Genomic DNA, 19,013 nt, shown 5'->3' with positions numbered 1-19,013 from the left:
GACACTATAATCAAGTTAATAATAATCATCCTCACTGATTAATCAAGAAAATAATCAAAAATGAATGAAGCCCTATTGTTACTTCTTTTCCATTAAGATATACTGTTTGCATGGACGTGATGACACCTAGCTTATGTGTTTTATACAGCATATTCATAGTTTGTGTGATGCCGATGGCAGTGCATGAGTGTCATTTTGTAACGTTAAATGTTATCACTAAGCTTTCTTTTAGCATTCTTTGTTGTATATTAGTATAATAAAGTAAATAGAATACACTTTCACCCATTGGCTATTCTTTTTTTTTTTTTTTTTGCTATTGTTTTGTACGTAAATGGGTTAGGTTAGGTTTCACACTCTCAGCAAGTCAAATTTAAAGCCGTGGGTAATCGTCAGCTGCAGTGGAAGTGAGTGTGCCCACTGCACATGCATGGCCGGAGTAGCTGAAACATGTACCCATGTAGGTGTTCTGTGATTCAAACTGGAGGCTACTGTTCAGATTCACTGAGCAAAGACTGTTATAGATGGGTTTTGCTCAATAATTTAAGCAGGATCCTCCCTAAAGTGGGATACGGATTTGACTATAGCTACCTCTTAAGCTGCACAGAAGGAGGTGCTTGACCATTGCATAAGTGTATGCTGCACCATGTCAGCCATAAGGAGTAATGCCAAAAAAAAAAAAAAGGAAAACTCCACCAGGTAATCATGAGGAGTTATCTCCACCACTACAAACACTGTTGCAGCAAAGCAAGGCTGTAGGTTTGTCAGGGATGGAGAAAAATTATGCACTATGTAGAGAAGCTGTGCAGCCCTTTGCAGCACCTCAGTCCCTCTTTATGTTAAAAAGCGTGCATTCATGAACCGCCGGTTATCCTACTGCACTTTGAGAAATACAGGCATGCTGCAAGTGTGGCTGATGCACAGGCAGCAGCTGTGAGATGTGCAGAGAGTAGATGGGGTGTATGTCAAGCAGGAAGAAATACAGCTTCAGAGACGCATGCTGTATTTGCCGCCAGTTTGGAAAGGCCAGTGCTGACAGTTGTGAAACAGATGTGCAACTCACAACGCACTGTCTACCACACCAGCCAAATGGGGCATCGAGCATGAGATGTGATGCTCGCAAGGCCGTCCTTAAAAGCGGAGCCCCTCATCACGCAAACCTAAAAGTTAAATACTAAAGTGTGAAGGTTTGGGGAAATCCATACAAATCCAATTTTTATGCTCAGAAGAGAGCTATAAGAACTGTAAACAGAGCTAATTATCATGAAACAACCAGCAAATTATTTATAATCTCACATGCTCTTAAATTTAGAGATGTGGACTTTAAAACGGCACAATTAACGCATTAAGTAAAAAATAAGAAGCTTTCAGACTGTATCCAGAAGTTGCTCTGTGTGTTTACAAAAACAAAGATTAGAGGTAATGCAAAACAACAAACAGTTCATTTGTGGGATAGTTTTGAAAAGGAATTGAAAATGTGTAATCCACCTAATAGATAAAAAAAAGACAAATTATTAGACAAATTATGAATAGGGCTACCAACTCTCGCATTTACCATAAGACACATGGAACTGACAATTTTCACTCACTCTCAAGCCACAAGTGCATTTTGTTGCAGTGAAAAATAAGCAGATAACTTCTGACAGCAGCACAGTGCTCTCTCCCTCTGCTCTCGTTCACCTCAGCAGGAGTGAGTGAATTACTGTGGTTGCAGGGCCGCTAAAGCCGCTCCAGCATCCTGCCCGTTTCACCACCTGAAAATTCTCATTTACTCACTAAGAATAAACATTGAAATGTATTGGGTTCTTTTTTTTTTTTTTGCATCATTCATAATGTTATGTAGGACCTACTGGTCTTTCATATTTGTTTTTCTTTAATGATATGTACATATTGGTTGGAGCTGCAATGATTACTAAGTGAATCTATTAGTTGATTCATCATTATTTTGATTAATTGTTTCAGTCCTTTTCAGAGGGAAAATGCCAAAAATAATCACTGGTTTCTGCTGCTCAAATTTATGTATTTGTATAATCTTAACCCTTTAAAACCTGAGCAAATTGGCTTGATATCTTTAAAAGCATGAGAATAAAGCAAAGAGCACAGAAAGAGGAAAGGCCCAAAAAATTAGCAAAACATTCAGGAAAATTAGCTAAAAAACAAACAAACTAGGCAATGATCTGGAAAAGGGGTTCAAAAATCACAATAAATCTGTAACATAATTTAAATATGGAATTATGATCATTATCATTATGGATTCTCCCTAGCTTTTTAAAAACAAATTTTCTAAATGTATACATTTCTTGCAATTTGTGGAACATTTCTTACAAAGTTGCTTGTTGCTTTTCTATCGTGTTTTTGAAAGAAATCAGACTAATTTGTTCAGGTTTCAAAAGTTCAAATGTTTGTCAAAGGTGTCTGAAAACAGCACAAGAAAACTGAAGTCACTCCAGGTTTCAAAGGGTTAACATTAACAGCACAGAAAACTGAAACTGATAATCAAGAAAATAATCACAGATCAATCACTAATAATAATTGTTGGTTGCAGCCCTATTGTTACTTCTTTTCCATTAAGATATACTGTTTGTATTTGTGACCTTTGCTTATACCGCCTTAAGATATTTGTTTACATTTCATGCTGAAAAAGTTCAGTTAGGCTAAGTACCACCTTCACTATGACAAGCACCCAAAAATCACACATTATACTTAAATTAAAAAAATATCTATATTAAAGCAAAGTTTTTACCAGATCTCAGTGTGTAATCCATTTTAATGTGAAGCTTACAAACAAACATCTAACTAAAAACATTTCCGGAAACCAAAAAATGTAACAAAATCATACAAGCCATAGCATTTAAACTTATATATGGCAACAACATCCTTAATATTTACAGGTTATACTGCTGGAAAGAAAGAACTGGAGTGTCTATGCAGTAGAAAAACACAAATACTTTTGACATTAGTGCTACATGACCAGAGAAAACAGCGAGAAAGGGCTGTGGCTTCTGCTAAAGAGGTAGAAAACCTGCAACTACCAGAATACACTGTGCTGCATCGGACCGATAAACACTCCCACTGGAAGTGGACGTAATGCAGCCTGGCCGTTTCTCCACAAGAAACAATATGGTGACCGGCTGGCAACAAACAATCTCAGTTAAACAGTTAACCAAAGCATGTTTCTGAAAACATCTGAGGCATAAAAATAGGCAATGCAGCAACAGAATCTGGGTTTATATTAGATCAGCGCTGCTTAGTTTTACCGTTCGATCTCAGTTTGAAAGTGAAGGGGAGGAGCAGGTCTCTTTCTCAATCTGCCTCTGTACTCTTTGTGTGGCAGGCATACAAAAATGTGTAAATACAATCTGCAAGTTCAACGACAACCTGAGAGCCAGCGAAATCCTGAGCTGAGAGATGAGCAGGGAGATCTTAGTGCTGGTAAGATGGAGGGAAGTTTGCTACAGTTCATTTACACATCCTACCCACATCGTTATGATACATAGCTGGTTAAAAGTATCCTTTTAAAATGCACATTGTTCAGAGTCATTAGGTTTTACAGCCTCACTGGGACACATGTTAATCAGAATACAGCAAACATTCACAATCTTGTCAAGGACTGTTATCTTCTCATCCTCACACTGAAGTAACAAATTAGTCGGTATCGTCTTCTGCAATATTGTGTGCTTGTTTCGCATGCTATCAATCACCCTTTCAACATGAATCTTCAGGTGTGCTAATGCACGTGTGCTTTCAGCATCCTTAACATCGAGTTGATATTGTCCTGTGGTGAGCGCAGGAACTTTAACCTCTGCACACATCAGTCCCACACTTTCCTTGATATCAAAGCCTCGATCAGCTAACACCACATCGCCCGGTAAAAGTTTGTTAAGAAGGCCAGAGTTCTCTGTTATGTGCATGTCGGAGGCATTCCCCTCCCATCCCTTGGAAATAAATGATACTGCACCTTGTGGTGTAATACCAATGAGGTATTTCAATGTGTCCATACTTTGATAGTGGGAAAAAGCCTGCACGTGGGATTTTAACTTTGACGGCCTTTCTGTTTGTATTTCAAAGCAGTCAACAATAAGAGCAACACGTTGACCAAAAGCTTCCAAAAATTTATTTGGCATTGTGGCTTGTAAACAATGCCTCTCTGGCCAGTGCACCAAGGGGTTAAGGCGTGCATATAACACATCTATGGTGTCGGCAAAGGCGGTGGAAAAAGTTTCACATGAAACATGAAAGAGGTGGGCGAGGTGCTGGACTGGAAGATCGAGCCTCAGACGCATGAGTGTCAATAAAATCATTTGAAAGGGTGACAAGTTCTTAACAACGGGCAGGAAAGGCTTAACATTGTTGAACAATGCAACTAAAATGGCAAAACATGGAAGTCCCGTGTAATACCGGACCTTGTCTGTGTTAGCTTCCAAGAAGTTTTCATCCATCTTCCTCTTATTCAGCTCACACCTGAGCTCCCTGTTCTCCTGCAACAGCCGGTTGATTTCTGCACTGCTGCGCTCACAGAATTGACATTCTGTTCTTTGTCTCTTAGCCGTTGGACTGTGTGCCACTTCATCTTCATCTTCTGCTGCTTCTGCTTCATCCTGGTCTGCATGTTCCTCATCTACTGCCACTTCCACCTCTGCCCCGTCTCCGCCAATCTCATCTTCTGAGTGACCAAGGTGCAGCGTTGGAACCCAGTCAGGATGTGACTGATCCATTTCGTATGATGGTTTACCTTCAAGGAGACATAATGATGAATTAGTATCCAGGACAAAAAAAACCCCTCTATTACATTGATATAACTTATTTGCAACCAACAGTCATAAACACATATGCAAAGCACATACCATATTTCCTAAAATTAAAACTTTATCCTACCTATCTATCCATCAGTATGTCTATAACTACATATACAGTACTGTGCAAAAGTCTTAGGCCAACATAATACTTGTTGTTTTTCCGCAAGGCTATAATGATCATGCATATTTATTCCTCAGTAGTTTCTTTACTAAAATACATCCAGAACATACAGGAGATATGTGTACAGTACTAAAAATGCAAATATTTCAGAATAAAACGACTTCCCCAAGCTAAAATTGCAAGTATTTATTGTGATTCCCTTTCCACTCAGCATGTCTTGAACTCTCTTGGGCAGACAATATGAGATTTACAATACTAATCTTCTGGTGCATTTACACCAGGTTGCATTCAAAACATGTCCAACGCTCAATATTTGTTGTTCGCGCCACCTTCTGTTCTGGTTTTACGATTCCATGTTTCACACTAAATATTGACTTCAGTCTGAAGAAGCCATTTTGCTCTGATTTTTTTTGTTGTTGTATTTTTATGTGTATCTTTATTCTTTGAATCTTAATACAGAGACTGAGGAATAAATATATATAAGTTAGTCTCATCAGTTTTCAGTCGCACCTTGCATAGGTTTAGGCAAAAGACATTAAATGTGAGTGAAACGCACATTGCTATTCAAATAAACAAAGCAGGCCAGTCAGGGTAAAGAACATTTTAAGTGTAAAGTAACTTCCGTGGAAAAAAACAAAACACATCACAAAGTGGGTAAGAAAAACATCACTGCCCGAGTTCAAATAAACCCATTCACAACGTTTAACACGTGCAAAGGCTCTCTGGTGGAGCAGACTGCTCACGGCAGAGGATCACAACAATGCTTCGTGCTAAAACAGGACCAAACACAGCGCAATACTGAGCACACGTTTGACTTTAACACTCACCCGAATGAAAATGCCTGGAGCACACTTTAAACGATCTCGGGATGTTGGAAAACTTGATGTCTTTGCGCCTTACAGCTGATATCCAAGCCAGCCGTCTCCCCTTCGTCACCTCGGACACATAACTTCCTTGATTCTGGCGCCAGGCAGGAAAACTGTAGAAAGACAAACCGTTGTCTATCTTTTTGCCCTGTCCGTCGTGCGAGCGGACGTTACAGCCGACGACACAGCAAGCACTTCCACCCATGACTTAAAAGTATTTTATAAGCATATCACGCCAATAAAAACACTTTATGTTATCGCAGAGCCCGTGTCTACTCACTGCATGAGTGTGTAAAGAGAGCAGCGCTGCTTCCGCATTACCGGGCCCATAAAGCATGCGCACTAGAGACTTCCGCCGGCAGTATCCGGTTTGGCGCTCTGGGAGGAGGGACAAAATAATTTAATTCGACCAAATTGATCTAATTCTGATGGTGAAACGAGTCATTTCGCGGGAGACGTGGCGCTTAATAAAAATCCTCAGAATTATTTAGCATATTTATAGACATTTCTTTTACAATGTTTTTTTTTTTTTTTTTAACATTTTATAAATAAACATTATGAACTCTCGGCCTACATGCCTACATAGCCTACAGTACAGTACACACACAGATAATACCAGGGGATCAGAACACTATAAGAAATCATACATCTGCCCATGAAATGTTATGGGGTACACAGATTAAAAGTTTTAGTAGCTTTCCTGTTTTTAGAGTAACATATTGACAAAGCCTAAGGCCTACTGTTTGAGTTCATTTTTACATATTTAAAAGGAAGGATTGGAAAATGTAGCTTTGTGAATATGAGATTTTACAAGTAGTTGAATCAAATCAATGATAAAGCCTAGTACTGATTTACTTGTTAAACCAAAGCAGTATGCAGTTGTTTTTGATGCTATATCTGATAGTGTTCTTTTACTTCTATGACACTCTGGCGCTGTAGCTGACCCCGTTTATTCTGTGTGAATAATAGTTTTATATGTGGAACTGACAGAAGTATTAGAAAAACTTTGAGTTACTGTCCCTTCATCTAGCCTAGATTTTTGGTTTTCCTTTAATGATACACAGTGGTAGAACGCATAGGAGATTTGTGATAAATATTGTAAGCTAAATAACAACCTTCAAGAAATACCTGTCAAGATATTTGGAATTTCTACCTGATAAAGCTTGTGTTAGAAAGGTTATTGATTGAAAGTGTGATTTCTGTGGACTGGAAAAATGGCTGTTTCTCATATTATTTCCATTGTATAGGCCTGCTACACAAGGACGTTTTGGACTGATGAAGCCAGCTTTCTAAAAAAGACAGGGGGTGGGGTGTTGTAAAGCCAGGAACACTTCCTTGGGGCCTGACTTATCATTACCGCAGTTACGGCATGCAGCCACACAAAATGGTGATTCAGTCCCATCAGCAACCGTGGTGCACTGCGGCGTGACATCATGATGCCAAGCTCTATTACTCACCCTGTGTTACATTAAATTCATGAAGAAAACTTTGTTTTTCTTGCATACCTCTACAATGAATGAAAAATCCAAAACCGGAGAAAATTCTTGATAAATTGCGGTAAAAAGGGGGCCATGATTAACAACAACAAAACTAAATCATAACATTCATTTACAAACTCATACAACTCATGCAGTATAATCCAAGTCTCATTTACCCAGCCATATGCCTTCAGTGAACACGAGCATTTTCTCTGAGACCTTACGATTTAAAACATTTACCCATAAACAGCAAAGAGGGTGAAAAGAGGAGAAGTCACAGTCTCAAATGATGTTACACATTTGGGGTAGGGCACATGTGCAGTGAAATCTGGTCAGCAGTTGCCCGGAAACTGCAGACCAGATTTCAATGTGCATGTGCTGTACCCCACTTGTGTGATGTCATTTAAGACCGTGACCCTGTTGGATAAACAGTCTCACAGGCAAGTAGCATGCCTACACTGTTTATCCACAATAGAAAGGCTTTAGTTGTAATGCATGTGAGAAAAAAGTTTTGTCTCCGGATAAGTTTGCGTAAGTCATTCACAACATGTAACATTAGCTAGCTCAGTGGTGCTAGGTGAGCTAGCCGTAGATACACGCTTCCTTCTGCGCTGCGATACAGTTGGCGGGTGTAATCTGGAGGGAAGAGAATAGTTCCTACACAAGACTGCTCATAATTAGGTCTGTGGATTATCTTGAGTAACTGGGTCATGATTTCTGGAAAGAGACATTGCTGTTGAGGGTTTCAAATGTATTTTTTGGCGCTTTGAGCACCACAAGCCGAGTGCCATCTACTTCCATTACATTTGAGAAAAAGCAGACATTTTTAAAGGTGATATATCCAACACTCTGCAACTCACACCACAACAAACTAGACTGATGAATAGCACTACAGGCAAGAGGAAATCAAGTATTTTTGATTTTGGGTTGAACTGTCCCTTTAAATGTAATTAGGCCTAGGCTACATGTTGGAGAAGGCATGTGTCAAATATGGTGTGGCCTCAGAGCCTATGGAAGTAGCCATCATAAGTGCAGTTTAACTTACACAGAATTATAAATCCAGCTTAATGCTAACTACTACACCTGTAACCTTTACTCTTATGTGGACCTTAAACGATATACCAAGAACTAATGCTAATAATGATTTACATTGCTTTTTATCCCCAAATCAGTGGTGATCACCACAGTTTTCTGTTCCCGTAATGTGAATTACATATTTACACTGCCGTTTTAACTAATTTATTCATTAACCATTTGAAAACTGAGCAAAGTGGCTTGAGTGATTTCAAAAACAATGGGAGGAAGGCTGTAAGCAACTTAACAACACATAGCCCAAAACATAGCATGAAAGTAGCAAAAACTTAAAAGAGAATTACCTGAAAATTAGCAAGAGCCCCGTTAATCTATGTCAGTCATGTATTATTATTGAATGTATTATTATTTACATTCGTGATCACAGCCCTTTCATTGCTCAGAATTGTGTCCCCTTACATTTCTAAATCATGTTCGTACAGTAATAAAGCAGCCCTGTGTCATTCTCTGTCACTCTCCTGTGTCTGATTTCACGAATCCTCATCCATCTGAAGTCATAGTGCAGCGATAATCGTGCCCCCTCTCCTCTGAAAATCTCTCTCATCCTCTTTCCATCCCACACTCCTCCTCTGTGTCTCAAAACCCCATTTCTTGATGCCAACTGGCAGCAGCAAGCGAAGACAAGTTTCTCTTATGTCACCCTACGCACAGACTGCACGATAATGCTAATTCACCACGACAACAATTTAGCATCGTTACCATAAATGCTCGACATGTACCCAAACAGTCCCCATCGTGATTGGCACCGCAATTACACAAAGAAAGGAGCTGACAAACTGAAATGTAATGCGAGCAAACCTTACTCTGAATTGCATCAGTGGTGCAGAATCAACTGCAACAGGCCTCTTAAACCAAATTTGGCAAAGCAGAATAAACATTCGCTGTAGTAGCAAATAAGTGCATTTAAAGACTCCTTGACCCAAATGATTGCTAGAAGGTATGAAAGGATTTAAAACCTTGGTTGCTTGTCATTGCTGTCTTATTCTTCCAGTTTCCAAAAAGCAGTCTGACACTTACTTACAGTATCAAAGCTCTGTTTTTCCTGCCTTTGAGAGTCTTATGTGGGCATGTTTCACCAGCCAAGGAATGTATTTCAACTTGGTCTTATGCACTTTATCATTGACAAGCATGTGTGAGTCTCCTTTATGGCACATTCCTGCTGTTTGGGTAAACTTGTAACAAACTACTGCTATCAAACAACTGATGGAAGCTTTTCATTTTCCATTTCACCCGACCACGAGGCTGTTTTTCTGGCTGTACTGCAGCGAGACCTTCACAAGGCCGAGCTTTTAATTGCTTCTTTGCAGGGGGCTCGTCTTGACAGTGCCTCACATCCTTTCTTCCGCGGAAAAAAAAAAGAAAAGAGAAATCTTAGAAACAGCGGCAAAAAGGATTTCTGCCTACGCTTGATCTCCCCTGTGGAGTTTGTCAAACAAAAGAAGATCCTTTAATTTGGTCACAACAGGGGCCTTCCACTATACTCTGCACGAAGAAATTCTGGCAAGAAAAGTCAGTGCTCCCCCTAATGTCCCAGATGAGTCGCCTGACCTCGCAAAGTTCATGAACATGACTGTGAATATTTTGCAGTCAACACGTCTTTTAGTACAATGTCATTTCTTCTTTTTTATTTTAATGATCTGACACAAAGAACGGGAAACATGATATGTTTCTTCGATGTTTTATGATGAGCTGTGGGTTTCACTGAGCTTACCAAACCATCTGAGTATTGCAGCATTTAACTTTTTTTCTTCGCCTCACTGCTAGACTTGCACTTGCACCGCGGTCTTCGGCAAGTCTCCATGGGAACTGGCACACATGAAATTGTCTCTCATAACCAGAGCACCTAAGGTGAGAGGGGCTTAAGATCTCAGAATAGTACAGAGTGATACAGGAGCTATGGGCAATCTGTGTGGTCTCAGTGATGCAATAATAAAACACAGGCGGTGTATGTGCCAGTTTTACTCTTTAAGTGATGAGTTGTAAATCTATCCATGCTCCTTACATGTGGCTCTGCTCCATCTGCTGTGGCAGTATGTCCTCAGTGTGTGAAACAGAAACTCACTTTTAGGTAAATTGCTTTTTGGGAAAGCTTGAGTTTAAGAAGACAAAGTGACAGGTGATTTAATATATATATGTGATATATGTGCTACACTTATAAATTCATGACAGGGAGTGTTGAGGAGACATATATGAGCCTCCTGCATGCACACTGGCTGTTCAGTACTATATTTTAAAGGGGCATTTCATCCCCATATCACAAATACTAATTTTTCCTCAAACCTGTGGCTCTTTTTATCAATTTAGATTTTTTTGTTGTGAGTTGCAGAGTGTTGGAGATATCCACAGAGATATCTGCCTTTTCTCGAATGTAATGGAACTAGATGGCACTCAGCTTGTGGTGCTCAAAGCGCCAAAAATACATTTGAAAAACTCAACAGCAATGTCTCTTTCCAGAAATCATGACCTGGTCACTCAAGATAATCCACAGACCTTGTTGTGAGCAGTTAAATGCAGGAACTATTTTCTCTCTACAGAACTACATCCGCCAATCATATCAATTTGCAGGTGTAATTTGGTTGACTACATAAAACTGCTCACAACAAAGTCTGTGGATTATCTTGAGTGATGATTTCTGGGAAGAGACATTTCTGCTGAGTTTTTTAAAAGTATGTTTTTGGTCTTTGAGCATCACACGTTGAATGCCATCTAGTTCCACTGTATTTGAAAGAATGCAGACATCTCTACGGATGATATCCCCAACACTCGGCAACTCACAACAAAACAATCTAGATTGATAAAAAAGCACTACATGTAAAAAATGTTTATTTTGGGTTGAACTGTCCCTTTAAGAGTTAATTCTCCCATGCTGACTGGCCATGTAAATTGTGTTCACAACAAAATTATTTTAAATTCACATTATTCCAACACTGCTTGTAAGCTCATGGAATTTAGATGCCATGCAAATGCATGAATATATTGGGCATTTCAAAATGCTGTAGGAGCAAGTGCTGTGAATGTGTGAGTGTTCTCATACGTCTGGCACTGTGTGGGTGTACACATGAGCGTTTTCTTTGCATTCTTTACTTAAAAGATTTTTTTTATCGTCACAGTCTTTCTCTGTGTAAATATAAATCTTCCCTTAAGTAGATTTTTTGCACTCTTGGGTGCTTTTTTATTCTTTTCAGAGTGGTCTAAGGAGTTTTGAGAGAACCAGAGGGTGAGTGATCCATTAGCCCAGCAGGGGCTGCTGCTCTGAGGGGAGTTGGAGGTCTCAGTGTCCCTGGAGGATCTTGATCCCCCTCTCATCCATCTCCAAGTGCACCTGTGTGCTCTCTCGTTCAAAGCCCCTTCTCTGGCTATGCTGAAAGCCAGGCGGATCCCAGTTAGTCCAACTGTGGGGCACGCCTTTGCCATGTGAAGCTTAAAGGTTTAATACAGTGTTGAAAGAAGGTAATTCAAGGGGTTACCTAACTGCAATGCTAAGTGGTAACAACCCCAGTAAGTTACCTTCAAAAGCACCATGTGATGAGAAACTCTATCGAGTCTGACTCTCCTTAATCAAATGTTGGGAACATTTGCAGCACCACTACTACCTCGTATGTTCCAAATATGTTCTTTTGAGAGACCTTTAAAGTGGTGTTATTTAACATTACAGAGTGTTTATTTGCTCCTGTGTGAGAACAGTCACAATGCAGCTATTTGACTATTTACATCCATTCCTTTGATGTGTTATAATGTGTGCCGTTAGGCTTGTACTTGTCACGTTGATGCATCCAAGTCAGGAGTGGTTAAGATCAGGACAACAAGGTCTTAATCGGATGTTCTCTGAGATGAAAATGGTAAATTTATGGGAAAAAACGCACAAATGTACTGCCAGAAAACCAGGTGATGTAGTACAGTGAGCCACAAAGTCCAGGGAGGGGAGAAAGATATGGTGGATGAATTGGTCAAGCACAGGACTTTTAGACAGCAGACTGGTTTGAGTCTCGTGTGAGTCAGTGTTTGCGTACTATTTGGGGTTGGTTGACAGAGGGTTGATGAATGGGTCCCACAAACAACTGACTCAACTTGAAGATACACACCTGTGTGTGTGAACAGCAACATTGGCTATTAACTATCCATGTGTAAAAAGCATTGGTGGCCAAGGAAACCTGGGTGCTTGCGTATGCCATAATGCTGTTGTTTTAAATAGGCACATTGGCTATTTCACACTTGGTTCACATAGCATTGCTGCCTATAGACACTTGGGTGCTAATGATGTCTGCCTTCACATTACAAGAGTGGATATTGCCTTATTGTTTTTTTTAACCATTTATCCATTAATTTTAGCCATCTTTTTCAACTGTTTAGCCCTCTCTTTTAGCGACTGTTTCTATCTGCAGTCTATTATAACTGGTGTCTTACTGGTGATTGTAAATATATATAATATCAGCATTACACCAATTTGCAGTAAAATCCTATTAGTGCATTTTCTATGGACCCCCTGGCAACCAGAAGTACCCTTTGGGGTACAAGTACGTCAGGTTGGAAATCACTTGTGAAGAGTAAACATTCATGTTGTGCAACTTGTTTAGTACTGTATGTGTGCACATTGTATATTGTATTGATTAAGACAACAAATGCTGGGAGTACAGCCATAACATCAGCATTAATCATAGGAGAAACATATTTTGCTGTTCTGTGTCTGTCTCTGTATAACACATTTCAACTAATAGTCACTTGAGAACCTAATCTTCAACAAGAGTCTTAGCTGGCTGCTGGTATCTTTCAGAAACAGCAACAGAAACAGGGATTTAGATCTTTATGACAATGAAAATGCATGAGGAGAGGAGGTGCAATATAAATTCCGGTATGATGCGTGCTGTAGTTGATGGACAATTTGAGTTGCTTCGGAGACAAACGGAGACAAATGACGGCTGCCTGTTGATTTTCGTGGGTTGGACTGCCGGGGGAATCAGCCTGAGCACTGCTCATTCTGTCATCTCTGGCAATGAGAATGAATGTCAGACATTATGCTTGATCAGCTATGACCACTATATTTGCCCCCAGGAAATGTTGACGAATACTTAAATCACACGCTTTGAGTGAGGCTGCAGCTCTGTGCTTCAGCTCTCCAAAATCTCTCTTTTCTCCTCATCCCTGTCGCTCTCGCTTCTCATTTCTCCTTTCACCCCCTCTTTTCTCTCTGCTTTTTCTCTCTTCATCTGAGAATATGATTTGTCATGGTGACTGAGAGGGGAGATAGAAAAAAATGTTTACTTCAGGAAAAAAAATGTCTCTAACGTGTCTTAATGTATTCTTTTAAAAGAATTGACGCAGTGGCACGGAAAAAGATTAATTTATCACGCCATCAAGCACAGGAACAGCTGCAGAGAAGGATGGGTGTAAATTGCGAGTCGCTGACAATGCCTGCGTTACAGATGGATTTCTCTGTCTGCGTTTCATATTGAGATGCGGGGTGTATGAGAGGAGGGGAAGGGAGGGATGGGAGAGAAAAGGGGTTAGCGGAAAAAAGCAATTTTGTCAGCTCTCGTCCAAACTTTGTGACGGGGGTAATTTTGATCCATTAGCTCTCAGCTGCTCGCCTTCGCCATTTTTCCATCTTTCTCACTTTCACAAGATCTGCCCCAGGGAGAAATACCTTTGGCCCTAATGGAATCTGTTTTCAATGCAAAATGTGCATGGATACATATCTGTCAGATGCTCTCCCTACCCACTAACCCATTCTGTTGTTTAAGTCAGTGTGAAATTGTATGCAGGTGTGTGGATTGTTAACAGGATATCAGTCTGCTCATTCTTTGACCGGAGTTAAAAGTTTTATGAGGAGAAGTTTTAGGAATTGCTCTTGCCGTGCCTCTGCCGAGAAAAGCCTGGGAGATGGGCAAAAGGCCAAGAAGCCACCCCCTCAAAACTGGGATTGTGAGACGACAATAACAGGGAAGATCAAAGGGAAGGGGAGGTTTGGGGGGGCGGTGCTGGAGAGCCACCCTCAAAATCGCATCACTGGCTGAGCGAGCGTGGCAGCATTTAAGGTGCTATTTGTAATATCTTTGTCCCGCGGCCCACACAATGGAAAGAAGAGGAAAATGCCACAATTCACAAAAAGTCTTAATTTAAAGATGTATTCACATGGTTCTGTTTTGATTAAGATGTCTCTCTGCTCAGTCCAGATAAAACCATATGAGTGCAAAACCACTAAATGCACAGGATTAATGCCTGAAATAATCAGAATATCGTAAAGCATTACCAGGCTGCTTTTAATACTTCACCCACTAAGAGATCAGTTGTATACCATTTGCTCACCCCATGTAATGTTTTTCGCATTCACAGTGAATGCAGAATCCCAAAAATGGAGAAAATTCTTGATGAATCAGAGTAAAATGCTTGCAATATTATCCAAATCTCATTTATCTGGTACTTTGGCCAGCACTACCTATATATGAGATTTTGCTTAAATCTACCATTTGAAACGCTTCCATATGAACAGTCTCACACATGGAAGAGAAGCACACATGGAGACGCACATGATTCTGGAATCTCATGTGCTTATGGATGTATAAAGAGAAGTGCGTACAATGTTCAAGTTGGGACCCCGTTTTTTCCTATGAAAGTTGCGCAATGTCACATGAAGCAAAAAACCTAGATTTTCTTGGTATGAAATCTTCTTGATCTTCTGCTGTGTGGGGCAAATAGAGTGAGTGCACTAGTGACTTACAGCTCTTTTGAACTTTCAAAATGTTATCAGACCAAACTGATCAAATCCTTATGGTGAAACTAGGCATTTCACACGAATTTTTAAGTTTAACAAAAGTCAATCAGCTCATTTACAGATGTCTGTATCACAATGTAAGTCTACTAAAAAAACGCCTTTTTGGCATCACACTGGACGCGGATGTTGTAAATTCACGTTTGGCCAGTACATAAAATTGGCCTCAAAGTGCAAGGCTATTTTGGGGGACTTGGTGTGCTACTTATATGCGTAAGTGTTAGTATATAGTTTTAGCAGAAGTGCATGTGTTAAGAAAGTACTGACTGGATATATGAGACTTGGATTATACTCCATGAGTTGTGTGACAGTTTGTGCACGGATGTTTTGGTATAGTTTTGCTATTGGTAAATGCTGTCACCTATGCCTTCAATTCATCAAGAATTTTCTCAGTTTTTCGTTTCTTCATTCAAAGGGAAGCATGCCAGAAAAACAGTTTTCTTCACTTACTCAACATAACATGGGGTGTGTAATTGATACAGAAACAATCATTTTTTGGATGAAGTACTTCTTCTTTTAGAAAATCACTGATTGTATCACTGCATGCCTTAACTGGGGCAATCAGATTTGTTTGAAACAGTAAAAGGGCACTATTTTTTTCTTTCAGTTTTCTCAAAATTATTCGTGCCCTCCAGCATTGTTCTTGAAGCAGCTTCTGCAGGTCAAGCCACTTCAAATAGAGAGGATTATGTATCCACAATCATAGAGCCAGAGTGCTCTCTTAGACCACAGCTCAGGGCTACCTTCCTGTTACACCTTCCAGGAGGGAGCAGGGCCTCCGTTAACACAAGAGTGTTTTCAAAAAGAAGGATTACGCTACTGTATATTGCCCCCACCCCACCCCCAACTCCCTCCCCACCTCCTCGGACTGACCGCCCATGTGGCGCACCACTCACCACCACACCGTGGACCTGTTCCTGAGATTTCCTCGCTTCAGATTAGAAATGCCAATTATGTCTTATCAAGACGGAGGGTCAATAAAATATTGAAGCAACAGTGTTTACTCCGATTAAGCCTCCAAGTGCCAGATGGAGATTATGGGACAGTTCAAATTCTAGTTTGGCCAGAAATAGGGGCACTGTTGAATTATGGATCACACGGCGAGCCTCTGGGAATGCAAAGAATAGATAGGGAGGTAATCCCAGAATGCTGAGAGCCCTAAGAGGGAGGAGGGAGACAAGAGCTGATAGGAGAAGAAGTGAAAATCTGTGGGTGGATGAGTTAGAGATCTCGGTCGGTGTACTTTCAGCTATAAACTCACTATCTGTAAACTAACTGCTTCTTTAGAAACCATGTTTTAATTCATACAACGTACAGTGTGTTCAGTTTCACATCACTGACGCTCAATTTCATTTACATTGCTGAAAATGAATATTGCATACATTTATTTAACATAATATAACAAAAAGTACTGGCAATGCGCTGGGTACCAGAAATGGATTTGCATTGGATTCTGAGGACGCTATAAAAACGAAAGTAAAAGGTAAAGAAACTGATTTAATAAAGAAAACATATTGTCAGCTGGCAATCTCTCCTACTTCAAACATAATTCAATTTCCCCTATGAAAGGAGATACCGCTTTTAATTAAATTTGTTTTAGCTTTCTTTGAAGGTGCAATAGGTGACAGACCTCAATTATAGTGTACTAATTAAAAAAAACAAAAATAAATAAATAATTTAACATACTGGGGGAGAAGGGAGAAAGTGTGTAACTCGTGAAGCTTGTGAAGTTCCTGCTATCTCATCATTCCCATTAAAAGAAGGGAGAGCAGCTAAAATTGAAAGTGACGGTGGAGTCTTTAGGAGGCGGCCTGTGATTTCCAAATTATCATATTTTCCGAGTCAATAATAAAAAGCTTATGATAGTGCTAGCTATGCTGACAGGCTTTAATAAGATAGGGTCGCTGGAGCGCGGCAGACCGAGGGCCAAGCAGTTCTGTGTGTTTGCGTATGTATCTGAATGTGTGTGTGTGTGTGTGCCGTGCACCTGAGAGAGATCGTGCATGAATGTGTGTTTCTGTCCAGCAAAGTGCGTTTTTTATTTTGTGCGCACCTACTGAATGTGTGCATGCATCATATACAGTACAGTATATGTGAGTCATGTGTGTTTAGTTCATGTCTGTGTAGATGGAGGACAGTTGAGTGCCAACACACTGTAAGCTCAAACTTAAAAGATGTACAACCAACAGAAACTATAAATCATCATTCCAACCCATTCCTGTAGCTTTTTTTCTATGCCACCATTGTTTACGAGATATTTGCTATGCACAACACTGCAAAACCCACAAATTCTTTGGAGTTTACAAGAGCCCGTGTTCAGTGACAAAGTGTCATTGTTTATTGGGTTATTTCAGCAGAGATCATTTGAACAAAGGCAACTCTCACTGCCATAAAACACTGGTATTATTCCGTAATGACATTGTCAGAGTTGTATTATTTTTATTGACACAACACATAGTTATTTTACGGCATGAATGTAACATGGCCCACTCAGCATGTGGAAACTTGTTCAGCTCGATTGCTAATGAAAGTAACCCTGCTGCTTGATGTGTATAGTCTAATAATACGACTAAAACAACCTGAAAATTATGAAAGTTTGCACATTCTGCACACTTTGTGAATAGCCTGCCCTCCTCCATCTCTGCATGGCCATGTGCACTGATACACCAATGCCACATACTGTATGATACATGAGCCACAGTATCTGGGGACCTCATTGATACCATATTAGGAGAAAAAGATAAAAACTAACAGGTCCATTGGGCACAAGTGTAGATCCTTCATTAGGGCACTGCTCATTGATTTCCCTGTTGGTAATCTCACACTGATGAAGTGAGTGGGTACAAATATTCATGGCCCAGTGATTACCTTGACCCCATCCCACCCATAGCCATTAAGAAGTGGGGGTGGAGGGGGCTGCTGGGTAGGGATAATTGTCTCTGGGGAGGTCAAGAGGGAAGGTTGGGGAGGTCCCAAAGGTTTTAGACACGTGGAACAAGAGGTGTGTGTGCTTTGCTGCGCGTGGCTATTGTGATAGAGATGGGCTGGAAGTACAAGAGGAGATGCGAACAATGCTCTGTTGAAAGATGTGCGTGCATGTGCAGACACGCATGCACGCACACACACGCACATCATTAACACAACCACTCTGGCCTGCCTTACCACAGTTCTCAAGGGAGACAAGGCTCCCCACACACATGGTCACTATAGTTCATTAGCTGCATGCCAATGCTGTCTTGAGGCCCAGACACACCAAACTGACATCTAAACCGCATCAAAACTAGCAGTGATGAAGGCCAACTGTTACGTCGCTTTATGTCGCCTATGTCTTGGCCATAAACTTGCACTTGAACCAAGCCGGTCTCACTCTGTAGTGACGCTTGTTTAGGGTCACTGACGTACAGAGACATTCTTAGCAGCAGTATAAGATGATCTGATTGGTGCCATTTGTTGACGCTCAGGACAATACTATAATATAAATGAAAAAAGATCATGTGAAACCAAAAGTCATCGAATTGTTTAAATAATGATGCAGTGTGCTGGATATGCTTGCGGCGGATGTGTTATTATATTACCTCAGTAAAAAGTGTACTTATTTTAAACCATGGTGTTTTTTCTAAACCTGACCACGTTCTTTTGTTGCCAAAAAATAAGAAAGTAAAGCTAAAAAACTTTTTTTTTTTTTACGTATATTCTTTGTATAATTTAAAAGCCTGTGTGCATTTACCAAGCAAAAAATGTACATTACCTGTGAAAATGGAAGTTTATTTTAAAACGAGACAATGCATGCAACAATACAATTATAACGCCATTCGTGAACATCCAAAGCTGACTCAGGAGGAGTGCCAAGTGTGTCATATTTTAACATGACAGGCCATTGACTAAACGTCCATATTT

General features: G+C 40.2%; 1 protein-coding gene across 1 annotated transcript; it reads right to left on the bottom strand.

Moving 5' to 3' along the window:
* Window positions 1-2,746: 2,746 nt before the first annotated feature.
* LOC121950801 (uncharacterized) lies at window positions 2,747-6,116 on the bottom strand. The gene is made up of 2 exons (XM_042496922.2): window positions 5,742-6,116; window positions 2,747-4,729 (listed from the first exon to the last, which is right to left on the bottom strand). The coding sequence occupies exons 1-2, from the start codon at window positions 5,983-5,985 to the stop codon at window positions 3,513-3,515; spliced, it is 1,461 nt and encodes a 486-aa protein (XP_042352856.2). The 5' UTR covers window positions 5,986-6,116; the 3' UTR covers window positions 2,747-3,512.
* Between the last annotated feature and the right edge of the window lie 12,897 nt (window positions 6,117-19,013).

The sequence above is a fragment of the Plectropomus leopardus genome, chromosome 2 (assembly GCF_026936395.1).
Source record: "Plectropomus leopardus strain MGB_pleo_1.0 chromosome 2, ASM2693639v1, whole genome shotgun sequence".
In the NCBI taxonomy this organism is placed as follows: Eukaryota; Metazoa; Chordata; class Actinopteri; order Perciformes; family Serranidae; genus Plectropomus; species Plectropomus leopardus.
Note: the sequence above shows the minus strand (reverse complement) of the source record. Positions and strands in the feature narration are given on the sequence as shown.

Coding starts and splice junctions, on each gene's coding strand:
- LOC121950801 (XM_042496922.2), bottom strand. CDS start 5,985: ATGGGTGGAAGTGCTTGCTGTGTCGTCGGCTGTAACGTCCGCTCGCAC. Junction 4,730..5,741: donor CTCCAGGCATTTTCATTCGG/GTGAGTGTTAAA, acceptor GTCTCCTTGAAG/GTAAACCATCATACGAAATG.